Raw genomic sequence first — 18,391 nt, 5'->3', positions numbered from 1 at the left:
ACTGGTCAAGTTGGACTACAGAACAAAGATAAGGCAGAGGCCAGCTTTACCAAATAAAACTGTAAGAGAGGAAGGAAAGCGAAAACAGGAAGATGGTGAGTAAGAGAGCCTATAGGTAAGGAATCAGAATACTGGGAGGGCTTTGAAGGATTGAGGGAACAAGTTATGCCCAGTCTCAGTTTTCCCCATTTGTAAAATGAGGAGATGACATTTGAGGTTCCCTTCAGTTCTAGATAGCTAGCCTTACGGTCCCAGGATACAAAGGAAAGTTTGTGGCTGAAAGACTCTGGAATATTTGAGACCCAGAAAACCATCCCACTTGAGCTTATGAAAAAAAAAAACAACACATCACAAATCAAATTAAGAGGTTTATTATATGACAGGAGAGAATAAAGAGAGTACTTGCACTAGATGAAACTTAAAAGAAAAGACCTCTTAAACAGAGGAGAGCAATGGGTTAATCTCAAATGATAGGTGATCTAGAAAAATAACCAAAAATGAGTAACAACAACAAAACCCTCCCAATATGTAAGACGTGACTCTTTTAGCTATCTTCTATGATGATTTGTGCCTATATCATTGTCTCTACATCTGTATCAGGCCTGCACAACCTACAGCCTACAGGCTGTTTGCAGCAGGCCAAAGAATCTCAGGCAGCCCAAGAAAAATGTAGATGAAAACATCCACTGGAAGGCCCACTGGAAATCCTTTGGCGTGACCATGGGTCATAAGTGGCCCATGAGCCCCAGGTTGTGCAAGCCTGACCTATATGGTTAATACTATAATAATTTTCACTTAGGTAGCAATTTGGTACAAGCTAGTTGTCAACACCTTATAATATTGGTTCTTGAACTTTGATCTCAGGGGCCCTTTATACTCTTAAAAATTATTGAGGACCCCAAAGAGCTTTTGTTTATGCGGGTAACTTATCTAATGATATTTATCATGTTAGAAATTAAAACTGATACATTTGTAAAATATTCATCCTTTTAAGAATAACAATAAAAAAACACAAAACATGACACCATAATAATTTTATAAAAAATAACCGTATCTTCCAAAATAAAAAAAAAATAGTGGAGTGTCATTGTTTTACATATTTTTTGCACATTTCTTTAACGTCCAGTTTATTAGAGGACAGCTGCTTCTGCATTCAATCTGTTGCAATATATTATGGTTAAAGCCTACAAAGAAATCTGGCCTCATACAGATATATAGTTGGAAAACAAAAGAATATTTTAATAAGCAAACAACATCTTAGTACTATTATGAAAGTAGTTTTAACTTCATGGAAGTCCCTGAAGGGTCTTGGGGACCCCCTAGGGGTCCACAGACCTTGCTTTGAAGACCTCTGCCTTATAGTAATAAGGAGAAATAGTAAATATAAAAGTGAGAGTGCTACCCACCTTGGGCAGAAATATTAGCTATGACAAGGGAAAGAAAGCCAATCTGAGTCTGGTGAAGCTTCATTTCAGTAAATTCAATTAATTTGACTCCAATTCTCTGACACTCACAAAAAACATAAGAATAAATAACGGGAGGAAAAGTGAAGCGGGCTCAAAGGGCTAAAATCCTTTACAAGTGAAAATGGGCTGAATGTAGAAACACAATGCGTCAAAACAAACTTTATTCATGATGGCTCTTAGAAAAATAACCTCTTTGTATTACCTCCCCTCTCCCTCTACCCAAACAGAAATATATCCTATAAACTCATCTGCTTTTATTTCTGTAGTATTTATGGTTAATGTCAAATATATGCCTATAATATCATTTTGAAAACTATATATTTAAGATACCATACACACTAAGTAATACAACAAGAGTATAACTAATTATACACAATAATTAACTACTGCCTCAGAAATTTAAGACTTTTTACAGGCAAAATCATTACTTTACATGCTTTAAATAGTGACATTCTGAAATACTGGATGTTTCCTGCATATTTGATGTCTCTGGAGAGAAGCCATGTTTACACTTTATTTCTAATATTTTCATGAACACTGCCTGAAAAAAATCTAAAGTTTAAAAAACATGTATTTGGCAAACTATAGATGCACATAGTAATATGTTTTATATTATAGGAAGTCTAATATACTCTAGCACCAGATTAAAATGTAATTGAGAAGTCTTTGAAAAATAAATAAAAATAAAATGAAACATTGACAACATTAAATTTATAGTTTTCTAAGTCAGTATTGGCCCACAGGGATACATTTCTATTTCAGTTTGACACCTAGCTGCCTCATCAAAGGGAAGATACCAAATGTCAGGGACATGTAAACCACCAGAAAAAAAGAGAAAAATAAGACAAAGTATAAAAATTAAAATATTACCCCCCCCCCCGGTACGTCCTCAAATCTTAATGGCTTTTTTTTTTTTACCTGTGGGGATTCATAAGTGATGGTTTTGGTCTCTGTTTGGACAATTGGGACTTCCTTGGTGGAGATCTCTGTTCTTTGTGAAGCATCAGAAATAGTTACCATCTCTGTTTTTACCACTGGTGGCTAAAGTGGAAAAAGGAAGGAAACAGTAAATTCTAAAGATAATTAGGTAAAATTGTTTAGTGGTACCGCCAAAATAGCCGTAAGAAACATACACACGTGCATTCACACAAAAGAGAAAAAAGAAACAACAGGGAAAGAATTGAAGCAAATCACCTTTCCCAATACAGCAAAAAATAAAATAAAAATGAGGGAGAGGGGGAGAAAAAAAACAAACAAGTGATTTGACATCTCTCATCTAATCTACTATACTGAGAACACATTCCCTCCATCAGGTAGGTGTCAAATCTATTACACCTGGATTCCCCCTTCAAGTAATAGCAGAATGCAAGAGTCTATGCAGAATGAAATCCACAACAGTTGGCTATAGTTCTAGAAGGCGACCACTTTTTAGAAGTCAATATGGCAGATGCCAGAGATTTCACTGCTTGTATCCCAGTTTGTATAAAGGTTCGTTCACATGCAGATGGTGTGGAGGCTGGGGTGGATTTATGTTCATTCTTTTCCTTATATTCTTCTTATCATTCCCACATACAAAGGGTACAGTGAGGAAAATGTTGCTTTCTTGAGAATTAACCACAGAGTTCTTTGTTTAAAGAAAAAAAAACTGTGTTTTCTCAACATCACAACAATTACATTTTAAATGGGATCAGAAGAAAGCTACTATAACCATTTCGCAATTACGCTTCTTCCCCAGAGTGCTTTAAAATGGCCCCATGAGCTGGCATCATTTTAGCCCGTTAAGCATGTGTCAGACTCAGCTCTGAATCTGCAGTGGCAATATCCTTGAAAATAAGTTAAAACAGCAGCACTATTAATTCTTGGAAATCACATTCCCAAAGGCCTATATGTGTTGGTTTAAATGTTAACAACTACACAGTAAAAGCAAACAATAATAATAATGCCACAAAATAAAATCACAGGTTCTCAAAATGCATGTTCATGAGATAAGAACATAGCCTAAAAAAAAGTAAATAGCACACAAATCCTCATTAAAATTTCAATATACAGTCAATTGAGGATTATATGCCCTACAAAGGGAAGATATGTTTATAAATATCTAAAAAAAAATCTAAACATCTTGTTAACTCAGCTCTGGATGCAGAGATAGTCTGCACAGTCAGTATTCCTCACTAACCACAAAACAATTTGGACCACCAAAGCAGAATCACTAGAAGTCTAGGGTGTTGGTGGCAATAAGGGGAGAAAAGGGAAAGACACAGAAATGATGTGGATAATCCATAAAACATTTAATCTTGCTGCAAACAATCCTGAATTGACTGTATAACAGAATTAAGGGTGATGGAGGGGTCTCTGATTTAACAGGCTCTCTAGTTGCTCTGAGGGCTGGAAGGAGGTTCTCAGACAAACCACACAATCCACAGAACCTTCAAAACAAACACCACAATGACATCCCAAAAGCAATGCTTTGAAAATGCCCAGAATATGGCACTTATAGGAACGGCTGCCCTCCTTAACATTGTTTCACCGGGACTATCTCTTCCTGACTCCATTCCACTGATAATGCTGTAATTATCTGGGAGATGAAAGAGAGAGATCTGACACTGAGCTGAAGACTGAGAGAAGTTTAGTTGTGAAGACCAAACCCGACAAGACAGGAAAACACAACCACTCACCCTTCAGACCACATTTCTCCACATTCAAACAAATATCAATTTTCTTGCAGAAGCAACAAAAAAGGGACATTTAGTGTCAAGAATCAGCAGAGACTAAAGACAAGACATATTTGGAAATATTTAGAACATGCAAAGAAAAATTTTAATGTGAAATAGGAAGGAAAAAAAAATAAAGGGCATGATATGATGGCTGTAGTAAAGTTTGCCCTACCAGATGATCCAGTTGCAGCAAAGAAGCTAGAAACCATGAATTAAGCTGGTAGAAATTCCCTGCTCATCAGTGGTTTCTCCCTTCCATTAGAGAGAGAAGGATCTGAATCTTGCTGAAATCCCTGAACAAGAACTGGGAGGACAGGAGGAAGAAGAAAGGCAGGTGTTTTTGACCTGGTAAATAGCTCTATAATTTAGCTCCCATTTGGCACTCCCATTTACCTCTGAACAACAAATTATTTCTGGCAAAACATCAATGTCAACATGAGACACCTCTCCGTTTACTTTGTGCTGTTCTTCCTCCGTTTCTTCTCTCATGTCTTGCTCCTCTCCTTCTTTTAAACTCTTCTCTCCAGAGACCTTTTGGGAAACTACATTTTCCTGGACCACTGTTTCTACTGTGATTTGCTTTACTGAGCTGGCTTCTGGCACTGCTTCCACACACTGTACTACCTTTGATGCCCGCTCTTCCTTCTCCTCCTCCACTTCTTCTTCGTTTTCCTCCTGCTCTTCTCGGATGGTACCCTCGGTCACCCGGTGGTGGGGCCGGTACTCTCCCACATCCTCTTCCTCACTTTCACTGCTGCTGCTGCTGCTGTTCTCTGAAGACAGGGAGGGGGAGTCCTTGTGTGTCGGGGGCTCCACCTTACGAGTCTCCCCAGAATCACTCCCAGGCGGTACTTTGTCTCTACCATTCACGCCTTCTGTGATTACTCTCTCTTCTTTCCCAACCTCTGCCTGCTTCTTCACCTCCACTACATTCAGAGTCTCATGTGAACTCTGTACGAAAAAAAAATGGATGAGGAGAAACAAAAAATATATGAATAAACCAAAAAAAAAGGATGAAAACAAAAATCAACTGACGGCAGGTTCATGTCATGGAGAAAAACAAGGATGATTGTGATGGGCTGACTGAAAGGGAAGAGGGGGGGAAATGTGAGGGTGATCAGACATGGCACGGAATGGAAATTAACATGGAAAAATGGGAGAACCTTAACAGCATCGTTGGCTCCAGAACAAGGCCCTTCTGCTGTGGGAGCACGTTTCTGTGGAACAAAAAGCAACCAAGGACACAAAATCAATAATGTTTTACCTCAACACCCACCAAAACAAATACGACACAACAAAGGCAGAACAGAAAGAAACAACACCTTCAGGAACCCTCTGTTCTTAACACACAAAGTACTAGTCAATACAAGCACTAGAAGCCTAAAGACCTAACTCATTGACCACCCCAGCCCCTCAAAAAGCAAACAAACCAAAGAAAAAACCAGGCAAAGCTCCTTTCAATCCTAAAAGGACCTCCCATCACCTCTGCCATCTTAAGCTGAAGCATCAACACTCAAATCCTACCACAGTCCACTGATCTGTAAGAGTAATAGCTGCATGATTTCTCTAAACTATTCTAGAAACAATTCTGTTGTATTTCTCTGGACTAGAAAAAAACCTTCACCTCAAGAATACTGACCTAAATTAATACACTGTCAAGGAAATGCTATCTTATTTGAAAAAATGGGGTTAAATTCCACATCGGACTATTAATTCATAAAGGCTTCAGTGGAGACTAGTAAAAAGGAACCCTAGAAAGTTTAGGCTGAACAATAATGTTCTAATGCAGGTATCTATCTAAATTAAACTGAAACAACTTTTAGTGTTTCAGATGCACTCCTCAATAGCTCTCAAGATAATAATCTTTAAGGCTAATTACAATTTCCTCTAATAAACAAGATAGGTAATAATCAAGTAGGTGGGCAATAATCAAGATATGTAATAGGTGCTTAAAAATAAAAACAAATATTTCACTACTGTAATCACTACAATATGACAAATATGGCACACTGCTATGGTAAACTTTTATTTTAGGATTTTTTTTCCCCTAAAGAGTTTTCATTCTTTTAAAAACCCAACTGGCAAGGTAACTTGCTCACTTAATAGGTTAGGGGCCACAAGTTTCATTTCTCTGGGCACGGAAATTTATATTAGAAGGAAGAAATGTTGCTCTGATACAGGTGAAGGGAATATTACCGTTTTCCTTTCCATTTTCCTTTCTAAACACCTGTCAAGGGAAATAGAACCATATCCTATACCCAAATACCTTTTTTTGTGTTATCATAGTTATTAATACTATTTCTCCCCAAATGGAATATATTTCACTAATAAAAGCCCACTCCCCTCCTCCCCACCTAGTGAATCTTCAAAATTCTTATTCCTTCACATGTGGCTTTAAAGAACAGGAGAGGGAGGGAAAAAAAGCAAAATGCACCTCAGGAAACTGTGAGAAGGGCGAGGAAGAAAGCATTTCAGAAGGTACACTATAATTCAGAACAGAGCCCTCTGCTGTCCGAATGCTGGTTGATGTGAAGGTAGCTTTCATGCTAGCAGAAAAGCCCTCTTTACTACATAAAATTGATGTTATCTCCTCTTCTAGGCTCTAGACAGTCAGAAAAGGGAAAGCAAAGAATTAACAATGAAAGAGAGGATACAGACAACAGTGACCTATGAAAGGAAAGGTTACACAAGACAGGAAACAAAAAGAACAGTATAAAACAGAAAGAAAGAAGTTCTCATTCTGAAAAGATTCTCTGGGGCTCATCATGTCATTCCCCGGCTTGAGAGCCATGGATGGCTCCCTATTGCCCGTAGGATAAATTGCACCAAGTCCCAATTTGAACACTGCTTCAGGCTAGATTCACCTCTGATCCCCAAATATTTGTTCACTCCCAGAAGATATTCAGTAAATGTTTTGAGTAAATTAATATTGGAAAGAACCTCTAAGAACCTAAATGGAAAACACACCCTTCCCTCCCTCCCACCCCGGAAGAATCAGAAAATATGGCCCAATAACTTGTTTAAAAAAAATGTGTCTCTGAAAAAGAAATGACACATGGATTAATAACACTTCAAATTCTTGGACTTCAGTGACCAAGGTCATTAAGTGGCTTGCCCCAAGTCCCAAAGGCAGTTAAGTATCACAGGTACAATGTGAACACAAGCTTCAGACTCCAGGGACAATACTCTTTCTACTGTACCATACAGCAGACACTACTAAATCAGTTTTGCAGGTAGATGACGAAAACCCAGCAATGGGAGGAAGAAGGAAATAAGCAGCCCCTTTGTAAAGTAATAAAATCTTACATCTACCTAGCACTGTATAATTTGTAGCATGTTTTCCTTGCAGTAAGTCACTGAGGTGGATATTGCAAGTATCATTCCCATCTCATTTTTAGAGATGGGCAAAGTGAGGTTCCAAAACATTCAGGATATTTTCCCAGAGCTAGTGTCAGTCAGAGGCAGGACTAGATCTCAGGTCTCTAAATCACATCTCTAATGTTCCTTCACCTACATTCTACTAAAGAGTGTTGAGCAAAGTTTTAAGTGTATAAGAGTGAGTGGGTTTCAAAGTAAAAACCATACAACAATGGTGAAAAAACATTCTGTTTAATTTCTGAGATCAAACTGGAAAAAATGACAAAGTTTAAATTTCTGTTATTAGAGAGAATGAGGATGAGGGTTTTAAATGTCTACATCCTAACTCCCTATTTTGTATGGTCAAAGAGAAAGGGATACGACTTTTAAATGGAACACTGGAAAATTAGCTAACCCCTGCCCAATATAAGAAAAAAAAATTTCTGTTCCTCCTTTTTCCATTTCACTTTATTATAATGTCATCTTTAAAGATGCCACTGTGAAAGTATTTTGATCTCATTAAAATTGGGATAACCCTCTTTGCATATAAAGATTGTTAGGGTGAGAGAATATGAGAACTGTGGACTTAGGCATGTATTATTAGTAGAACCCCTAATTTTATGGATGAGGAAATTGAGCTTACCCTCTCCCTTCCCCTCCACCCCTCAGAAAAGTAACTTGTTCAAAAGTTGCTGACTTGCCATTAGCCAGTCTGCCATGAGTTCTGAGTTCATTCTGATCGAGTTATGCTGATGACTGCCCTGAATTATGAATGCATTCTGTGGTAGAGGAACAGTTTACTAGTTTATTGAGGGATACACAACCCATGGGAATTAAATCTGCGACCCTGTGTTCATTAGCAGAGTGTTTTAACCAAGCGAAATAATCAGCTCTAGAGAAAATGCCTTTCTACAAAATACTCCCTTTTTCCAAACCTAAGTTACTCCTTGGCAAAGGGGGAATTGAGTAATTCCAAGTGTGCCCTCAAATAAACCAAATTCCCTAAAAGCAAGTCCATGCTGTTTCTTTTGCATCCTCTCACTGGGTGCTCCATACATGGCAGATACAAAAAAACACAGACAGTAACTGCCCTCAAACATGGTAAACATTTACTCTGCTATACTTGAAACAAACAAAAAGCACTGGAAAAGTAAGAAAAAGAAAGTGAGAGAATTCTAACCTGCCAACTAGCAATGGTTCTTTCAAAAAGCAAAGGTGCCATCACTGGACTGCACAAGGTGTTTGATGGATTGCCAATAGTATATCACTACCTTTTTCTAGCTTAATGAAAATTTAGCCCCAGTGTAGTATTAATTTTTAAACACTGTCACATCTTTTAAGCATCCACAATCGCCATTTTGACAATTTCAACACAATGCTTGGAAATGTTATACAAACACTAGGCATTTTCATTAGAAGACATGCTTTTTCCAAGGGCCAGTCACTTCACCCAATTCTAAGTATTGCCTTGGATGCCATGTTGGATGATAGTCCCTTATGTATTCAATGCATAAGTCATGATTTAAAAAAAAAATTCCTGAGGAGCACTGTTACCTAAATGACATGCTTTGATCCAGCAGTTATCAAAATATAACAAATTTTTAAATGCAAATTTTTTTAAAAACCTGTTCCTAGGTGGTTACCCCCCCCTCTAAAAAAAAGTTCACAGAAGCAGAAAAAGGCCTCCAATAGCTCAGAAAAAGAAAAAGGGAAAAAGCAAGGGTAGATACAAGGATGCAAGGTGAACACCTTGTCTGTCTCCTGAGCTTTTTCTTCAACAATCGGGGCTGCTGGGATCTGCTGCTTCTCCTTCACGGGCAAAATATCCATTTTGAAAAGGTGATCTTTTCTCTATTATTTTAAACATTGAACATAATTAACACATAACACAAATACAAAATACCCATAACAACACAGACATGAAACAATCTTGGAGGTCAGTAGAACAAACATTTCAGGGGAATGAGACAGTGAGCTTCTGAGGAGTCTTCTACCTTCTTAATCTAACATACAAGCATAACATCACATCATACATAAAATTTATCCATTACAAGAGATATTCATCCTGTGGTAAAGCAATGAACTCATTTTATCAACAACTTCAGCATACCTGAAAGGAAGAATGTAATATAGTCATAGATAACAATCCTAAGCAGTCATCTATATGCCTTAAAATGTAATTAACATCTCAAAATATTTCAGATATAAAAATGTAATATTATTGTCCAACTGCTTTTATTAACTGACCTCTAAGCTAAATGAATTTTTTCTTTTTATTTCTCATAAAGCTTCTGATTTCATAGTTCATATGATTTTTGTTTTTAAGGTATGGAAATAGCAAAAATGACATTTTAATACCTGGACCATAACTGGTGGAGATTTTGTAAATTGCAATCTGAATCATGACATATTACCATTAATCCACTAGAGAATTTGAGTTTGGAGGAAAGGAAACTATAGTTACACTTTTTTTTAAAGAAAAAAAAAACTAGAATGAGTAGCAAAATAAATTATTGCCTCCCCAAGTATAATACCTATGTCCATGAAGATCATTTGTGACTGATACAGTGGTTGTTGGGGCCAGGAGCTAGAACAGATGGAGGCCCATTTTTTCATTCCAAAAACATTTATTAAGCACCTACATTGTACTGGACATACAACGAAAAAATTAAATGGTCTCTGCACTCAATGGGCTTAATATTGAAACAAAAGAGAAAAAAAATGAAGAGAGTATTCTAAAAAAAATCTTATTTTGTTAATGAGGACAAAAGGATGGGCAAAGTATATTACAATAACCTTGATAGAAAATGTTCTGGAACTACTAAGTACAGAGTTGTATACATTTCATTATTTCTGTTAGCATAAGAGATATTCACAGGAATATCATAAAAATTAGAGATTTCTTATTTATTGTATTTAACTATTAAACAAACTTCCTACTATGTCCAAGCTCAAACTTAAACCCTCAATACTCATTGCAATGCCTTGTAGTCTTGAATTCATGCTTCAGTGGTTTTGGATAAACCCTGTTGTAACTAACTGAACTTAAGAAAAATTTGGCCTATCTCTTCTCATATTCATATCTAAGAATAGGGCCTGTGACTATAATAAATTGTTAATATATATTTAGTATTTTAAGAAATTGTTAGAACAACTTAAAAAAGGGAAACATTTCATACCTTCCTGATGGAGATTTCAACATAGCAGGCCAGAAGCTTTAATATTACTGAATGGCCTAAACAAAACACATGCTCACAAATATCTAGTGACATACCCCTTGTGTCTGTTGGGACAAAGGTGTGATACGTCGCTTTTCCCACTCATTGGGACGTGGTTCAGGTGTGGATTCCATAAAATGGCGCTTGAGTTCACTAATGCTAGCCTGATGTTTCAGTATGTCGTCCTGGGTCTTATCCAGGTCCTAGCAAATGTGCAACGTAAAAAAAAGAAAAAAGAAAAAAATCCAAAGGGACAAAAACAAAAGAAAAGGCCCAGTAGGAAAAACAAAAACACAACAAAGCAAATTTATATAATTGAAAAAATAAAAACAAGAAAAATGCCAAGTCTCAAAAGCCATCTTGCTGTTTATAAATTACCACTTGTCAAAATTTGAAAAAGAGGCAGCTATAATTTTCTTGTCCCCATTCCTATTTAAGATAGTTCTAATTTTCCTTCCCCCATCTTTGCATTCTGAGAAATGATAGTGATCTCTGGATTACTTATGCTAAAGAGTATGAGTATCTCAAAAAAAAAAAGAACTAATTGAGTTGAAATGAATCATGATTTCCCTTTCTTCCTTCCTTTCTCCAACCATAATAATTTGTTTTTGGCTGATTTTTAAAATTAATTTGAATTTCCCAATCATGTAGTGGGAGGTTAGGTAGACAAGTATACTTGAAGAATGGTGCCAAGTTTTGTGGTTTTTTTTTTAAAGACAATAAAAAATAACCCAGAATTGACTGCACTTATGCAGTCTGCAAATTCCAAAGACTGCTTCTGATACCTTAAGGAACAAAAACTATGCAGGTAGCTGCTGCCAGGGGTTATTGTTACCCTTTGCTTATGGATATGCCTAAAAGCAAACATACCCTGGTTATAAAGTATACAAGCAGCATTTTGTCATATCACACATTACCAAGTGTGACTTATACACAAGCAAGGGAAAAATGAAAACTGTGCTACTCCAGTTTGACAGCTGTTCATTCTGAGAACAGCAAATCCTATTTATGGGAGCAAATAGTACCTATCAAGCAAAACGCTTTTAGTTTGGTTTTAAAGTGGTTCTTAAATTTTAAAATTCAAAGAACAAATTTTATTCTTTCATGTCTTTAGTTCCTCTCCCTAATACAGAGGGGCAAACCATCATGCATTTCCCAAAATTAGCTATTCCACATTCATGCACAAGCACAGTAGCTGTTTTTAGGGACTCATATCACTATTTCTAAAAAATAGAAAACTAAAAACAAAAATAAGAAACTAACACCTTTGCATGGCATGGAAAAATTACTGTGGCTTGAGATCAGGCACATTTCTTGGATTTCTTCAAAGCAATGTTATGCATTACACTTCGCAGGATTTTTAGTAAGTTATGCAAAAATACATTTCTAGCAATTAACAAAGCTGCCAAAAAGCAACCAAAGAGATTAGTCATATTACTTTGATTTGCAAACCTCTTGTATACATATCACATACTCTGTCTTAAATATGAAGGGAAAAAAAATTAAGTTCTGCTGTGACACAGGGAATTCAACAGGGGCCCCTGCAGGATGAATAAGTTCTTTGTTTTTTAATCAATAGAATCTTATCAGTTATCATGCCTTCAAAGAGAATGTCTGAATAAATATTCGTGTTCCCAATTCCAATTTCTACACAAAAGGTGTGGAAAAAGACAAAACAGCTAAATGGTAAAGTGATGAATTTTCAAATGTCTTAGCATACTGATGGGAACAGAAAGTGAAGAGAAGATCTTTAAATCTATATCCAGAAATATGTAGAGATAAGTAGGTTTATTTGCAAACCCACATCCTATTTTAAAAGGTTTGTGGATCAAAATTTTATTCGTTGATATTTTTTCCCAGTTGCCACTTCAAGAACTTCCAAAAGATACATTCTTAGAAGCTACGATAAGAGAACAAGATTGACATCATGCACTCCCAAGTTTCATATCCCCATGCATTTCATGCACTGTGCTCATAAAGGATTGCCAGCCAGCCTGCAGTGACCTCCCATCCTTAGCAGCCTGGCAGCCATGAAAACAGAATGGGTTTCTTAGATTATACAAACCTCCAACATTAAATTGCTATGTCTGACATAAATATTTTCCCCTTCTACTCTCAAGGAATTCTTCTGTGAAATTAAATCACACACAGAGGGGGAAAAAAGGCAAATATAAACATAAATGTATCAACAAGCACCAGAAAAGAGCCAGAGTTTGATAATCTGAGACTTTAAAAACAAATGAGAGCAAAAACCAAAGCCACCACTCAAACCAAACTCACAAATAAACTCTGCAAGCGTCTCCCAAACAATAATAATGGCAAGCAGCAACTATCAAAGGCTTAATTTTAGGAAGGGGGAAAAACCAAAAGCATCCACCACCTCCAACTGTGTTTCCTCTTCTTCAGTCCCCGCCTAAAAGGGCACATAGCAGATGACCAGGAAAAAATGAAGTATTAGTGTGACTTCCAAATCAATACAACTGAGTTCTGTTTAAGGTTAAAACACCCAGTTCTAACTTTACCAACCTGAATTGTTTCAGTCTCAGAAGCAGCTGTAAACGTTAAGCCACTCTGGTCTTCCTTCACCTATGGTTGTTGTACAAATGGTTGAAGTAATCTTTTGCAAGGGTGAAATGGTCAAGATGGAAGTTCCATTGTCTTGCTCTCTCTCTTTTAGCCCCCAAATTGTATTTTGTTTTTTTGAATGCCTTTCCCATAGGTGAGTGAAATTGAACAGAGTACAAACCAGTACAGTTCAAAAGACACTAGAAATGGAAATTTTAATGCATGATGGAAAAACTAAGGCCCAAATTAGCTAGGTGACTTGTCCAAGGTCACATAGGTAGTAAGTGGCAGAGCCTGGATTCAAACTCAGGTATCCCAATTACAAATCCAGCATTCTTTCCACTGCACCATAATCCTCCCTCAATCAGTTCTAATTTCAAAAGTCCAAGTTAGTTAGCTAGTTAAAGAAGAAATACATAACTTGAAATTAGATTGGAATTCAGCCTTTTTTTTCTAGTGATAAATGTTCCATGTGTTGTTAAATATTTGAGAATGCTATATTTGAAAAAGGAAACAACCCTTTGTATTTGCTTATTTTTTTATCTTTTCAAAAAGCTTCAAATTTTAGATAAAATGTTAGGCTACAGTTACTTTGATGAAGGATAAATAACATCAGAAAAGAAAAACTGTTCATTTTGGAGGAAATAATCTTAAACCTTGATGTCACACATTAGGAAAATCTGAAAAATTCACTAGTTTCCCAAGAAAATGAATTTGGAAATCTTGAAATCCATGCAAACAAATTAAAACAAAAAGACTGAAAAGAGGAATAGAAGTGAAGTTCACTACCATTAATGGAACAATATATTTTCAGACTCCATTCTCTAAGAATGCAAACATTTGCTTCATTCTTGTAAAATTCAATATTTGTTAAAGGCTTACTGTGTGCAGAGCACATAGCAAAGTCTAAGAAGCCTGAGTTTTAAAAAACAAAAACTAAATAACATGCAATTGCTATGTTGAATCATGATGCAACAAAGTGTCACAGAGTATTAAAAAATTTGGTTTATCTGGCCAATATCCAATATAAAGACCATATTGAATTTAGAGAGCACCATCTTCTGAGCTCAAGATCTGCATAGTTTATCATGTGGTCACAACACTCTCATAAGGTAAGTAGAAGGTATTGTCTTTTTATATGTGTAAAAACTGAGGCCCAACAACCCTTCCCCCACAAAAAATCAGGTTAAGATCTATTTCCACCCAGTTCCAAACACTTAACCTCTATAACATTTTTGTTATTCTTCAGCTGACTTTCAACAGCACCATTTTCTTCACAGTATGGAAGACTGATTTCCAAATTATAGCATTCTGTACACATTTGCATTTTAAATCTATAATAAATGTTTCTAGTTGTTCACAGCCATTAAATACTATTTGCTTATAGTAAACAAAAGGACAAAGGCACTAAATTAAACAATAGCACTTATCTAAAGTAAGCATTATGCTGTATTTTCTGACTCTGTGGAATAATGGCTAGCTAATTTAGAGACAATTTTTGAAAATTATCTGTTGACCAACGATCAGGTAATAAAAATTGGCAGATTTCCAGTCCTAAGAAAGAATACCAAGATGTTCCACACTATCTAAAACTACAATAAAGTAATAAAAAAAATTCCTCTGCTCCTAAAGAAATAATAACATAACATTTTCCCCTCTTGGACTAGAAAGCACTGAAATTTTAAGCTTCATGGATGATTTATGTAAAAACTTATCTGAAACACACCACAGTCCAATAATACACGGACTAGGAAGTTTCAAGATTATGGCTACAATTACATCTTGCAGATTTAAGAGAAATCATTACTGTACTATAAATGTCATACTTTTTAACAGGTTAGGGAGGGACAGGAGGAAGGGGGAGAGGAGTGGAGGCAAGACTACAGTTACAATTACTCTTAAAGCCAAAAAGGCTAACAGTATTCAATGATCGTAAGGAACAAATCCAGGTGTATTTAGTACTTGATGGATTTCTTGAGCAGAACAGTCCTGAGTTAAAAGTCCAGCAGGTGTTCACACCAAATCTAGCACCAACATGGTGAACTCCAGAGAGGTGTATAAGGTAGGGAAGCCTTAAGCAAACCAGACCAGATCAGAAATGGAGGAGGTCAAAGCTTCCATGACAATCAGCAGTGGGATCAAGCCCATTCATAGCTGATATAGTTTTAACTTAAATAAGATAGGGAGACCAAGTCTCAAGGAGGGTAGAGGTTGTGGGGGAAGGGAAAATGATTCCACTAAACAAACATCCATCTATACAACTAACTCCTTCATATAAACCAAGTGTCCTTTTTAAAGACCTGGTTGTGTCTATTTAAGAGGAGGAAAGAATAATAATACTTCAGAACCAAGAGAGTCAATATAGATCATTCAACAATGGCAGGGTATTTTGTTGTTGCTGTTATTTTTTAATTACCAGGATTGGCTATGGGTGTACTCCCAAATTTACTAGCAAATCATGCGATATTTTACTCTGCATAGGTTGGATAGCTATGGCTATAGGCTAGCAATCAACATATTCCTTACATTTACTTCTCATGCATGAATATATTTACTTGTGAACATGAATGAAGCTCTACTTTTCTGAAGGTTAGTTGTGAGAGAGTTTATAAGCAAGTTTACATTCGATGTCAGGAAGCATAACAAGATTCAGTAGGTTTTCATCAAGCTGATGAATTTCAGTCTATGTAGAAGCAATTAAACAACAGGGCTACACACCTCCTCTTCCTCTGCTTTGTCATGCAGGTCATTGTCATAAGAGGTGTTTAATGAAGTTGTCTTAGGCTCCAGGTAGCAGAGAGATAGAGCGAGAGGAAGGGAAAAGGTGAGTGAGAAAGGAACGGACTGGAAAGCAGAAAGTAGCAGCCCAAAGATGAGGAGAAAAGAAGGAATAAATGAAGGCGATGTGATAGGAACATAATGCTGTAGGTCAGCAGGGAGGAAGGAGACGCAAACCTTGGGGAGGCTGGGGAAAGTGAGGTACCCATCTTCATCAAGCAGTGAAGGGAAGTTAGTGGGAAAGCATTTGCAGAAATTGAATGAAAAGTAACCAAACTCAGTGTCTTGGTAGTCAGCACCTTTAAGAGTTTTCCCATGGATTGGAGAAGGACAGCAGTGCTTAGCTGGGGATAGGGGAAGATCCAAGATAGAATCAAGGGGGGATACTTCAGTATCACCATGCCCCGAAGTTTCACTTAGAGAATTGAATTCCAAGCTCTCTAGCGTGATTTGATCCACCTCCCCAAAGAGGTCTTCCTCTGAAATGTCGGAAAGCACTTCCATTTCAGGGATTGGCAATAGGTTTGCAGATCGAGATGAAACACAGTGGATGGGTGGTGATGGTGGGTATATGGAAATGGACTGTTTATGGTTAAATAAAATAAAATGTATGTTTGTAGGAAAAAAGAAATGCATAGGGGGTGGGGGTGAGGGAGGAGAGAAAAAAGAAATGGATAGTTAGTGAAAACTTTTACCTAGCAGAATGGAGAGTATTAAATCAACGACCCATTTTTCAGTTGTTTTTTTTTAAACTGACTACACTATTTTTATTATATAAAAATATTAGATGACTAATCATTTAAATATTATTTCAGAAATGGCAGCAAGAAGTTTTTGTGACTGCAAATTAGTCACTGAGTCTTACTGTAATTACTTTCAACAGATAGGTACCAATAGAGGTTCAAAGCATTAGCAGAAAAGCCAGGGTTCAGAGTAGCACAGGAAGCTCAAGCAAGTGGGACTGTCAAACCTGAAAAGGTCTTAAAATCCACAACCCCCCCCCCAAAAAAAAGTAGAATTCAGTTTTCAAATTGACCCATCCCTACAAAAAACAAAACAAAACCCAAGACTGACCATTTCAGAGACCTGATGATAAACCTCCCTGATTGACTGCTTTGGACAACTCTGAAAGTGGTACTACCAACTTCCTAATATACCAAAGTGGTACCCCTGTTTGACATAGTCTATGATATTTAAAAACAAAATGATTTACAAACCATCACAAATTCTTGGAAAGTATATTGTGAAAAAAATTTTTTTTTCCACTAGGAAAGCACAGTTAAGCAATCTATCCCAACACTTTAGTTTCAGTAAACTTTAGGTCTCTTCAGTTCATCCAACTCTCATCCTTAAAACACAGGTTGAGTTTTGGAAATTGTATCTTAAGATTTTCAGATTAGAGAATACAACTAGTTAAATGTAAGGGCTAAGTGAAAATTCCCTTCTATCAAAAGTAAAGCAAACTAATTAATAAATTTTGAATAGATGTTTCTCAGAGGGCACTCAAAAGCATATATACAAAATGATACATTAGGCAAAGCCCAAAAACATATCATGTTTGCAGTCTTTAATTCATGAGGGGAAAATGTAAAAAGACAAATGATCATTAGCCTTGTGAAATTCTGAAGTCTACTAAACACTCAATACAGATGGAAAACCCATCACAGTGTTTGTCTCTAGAGTACTCAGATTACATAGTAAGTACATGAAGATAAATCGAGAAATCTAGTTACTAGCTTGCAGGTATATACAAAACATGTTCCTACCTGAACAGGGTCCAGAGTCAAAATGGACCCAAAAATCTAAAATCTTTTGGCATATTTGGTAATGAAATCTCTGTCAGAGAAAATGATGTAGTAAACTCAACGTGCTTTGATTTCTGATATATATCAAATACTGCAGATCTGTCTGCAGCATAGGAAAGCATTTTTTAAAATATATTATTTTAGTTGATCATACCTTTCCTTCAGTAGTAAACTGTAACTGTGGAGTTTTGGTTGGGCTTCTGACCTCCCTTTTGCCATCTCCATCTTGAAACATGCCTTGGCCGGCAACTCCAGGGCCATAAACAGAAACATCACCAGCAGGGCCAGAGAAATCCTTTTGGTCCATGACACCAATAGGTGCTAGGCAAGAAAAACATGGAGTTATATTTGATATCATGTATGTTACAAAATGCTACAGGATGGACTTTAGAAAGTTGTAAAAACACCTATCTACAAGTACTTCCAACTTAAAGGAAAGGAACACACACACACACACACACACACACACACACACACACACACACACA

General features: G+C 36.6%; 2 protein-coding genes across 2 annotated transcripts in view; both read right to left on the bottom strand.

Annotated features, from left to right (window-relative positions):
• EPB41L2 (erythrocyte membrane protein band 4.1 like 2) overlaps window positions 1-18,391 on the bottom strand; it is a 280,886-nt gene that overhangs the window by 29,160 nt on the left and 233,335 nt on the right. Inside the window, exons 12-18 of the mRNA XM_069077330.1 lie at window positions 18,058-18,224; window positions 12,821-12,883; window positions 10,812-10,958; window positions 9,287-9,388; window positions 5,344-5,397; window positions 4,574-5,131; window positions 2,385-2,507 (exon numbers count right to left, since the gene is read on the bottom strand). Coding sequence (XP_068933431.1) covers window positions 2,385-2,507; window positions 4,574-5,131; window positions 5,344-5,397; window positions 9,287-9,388; window positions 10,812-10,958; window positions 12,821-12,883; window positions 18,058-18,224 — 1,214 coding nt within the window. The remainder of the gene's footprint in view (window positions 1-2,384; window positions 2,508-4,573; window positions 5,132-5,343; window positions 5,398-9,286; window positions 9,389-10,811; window positions 10,959-12,820; window positions 12,884-18,057; window positions 18,225-18,391) is intronic.
• Window positions 14,403-18,033, bottom strand: LOC138153273 (uncharacterized). Its single transcript, XM_069077390.1, has one exon. The coding sequence runs from the start codon at window positions 16,732-16,734 to the stop codon at window positions 16,018-16,020; it is 717 nt and encodes a 238-aa protein (XP_068933491.1). The 5' UTR covers window positions 16,735-18,033; the 3' UTR covers window positions 14,403-16,017.

The sequence above is a fragment of the Petaurus breviceps genome, unplaced genomic scaffold (genome assembly GCF_028583685.1).
Source record: "Petaurus breviceps papuanus isolate PSGF00001 unplaced genomic scaffold, PetGlider_PUasm1.0 90977, whole genome shotgun sequence".
Classification (NCBI taxonomy): domain Eukaryota; kingdom Metazoa; phylum Chordata; class Mammalia; order Diprotodontia; family Petauridae; genus Petaurus; species Petaurus breviceps.
This window is presented reverse-complemented; position numbering and strand designations above follow the sequence as displayed.

What these genes read in the sequence shown, in the direction of transcription:
- LOC138153273 (XM_069077390.1), bottom strand. Translation starts at nt 16,734, where the DNA reads ATGCATTTCTTTTTTCCTACAAACATACATTTTATTTTATTTAACCAT.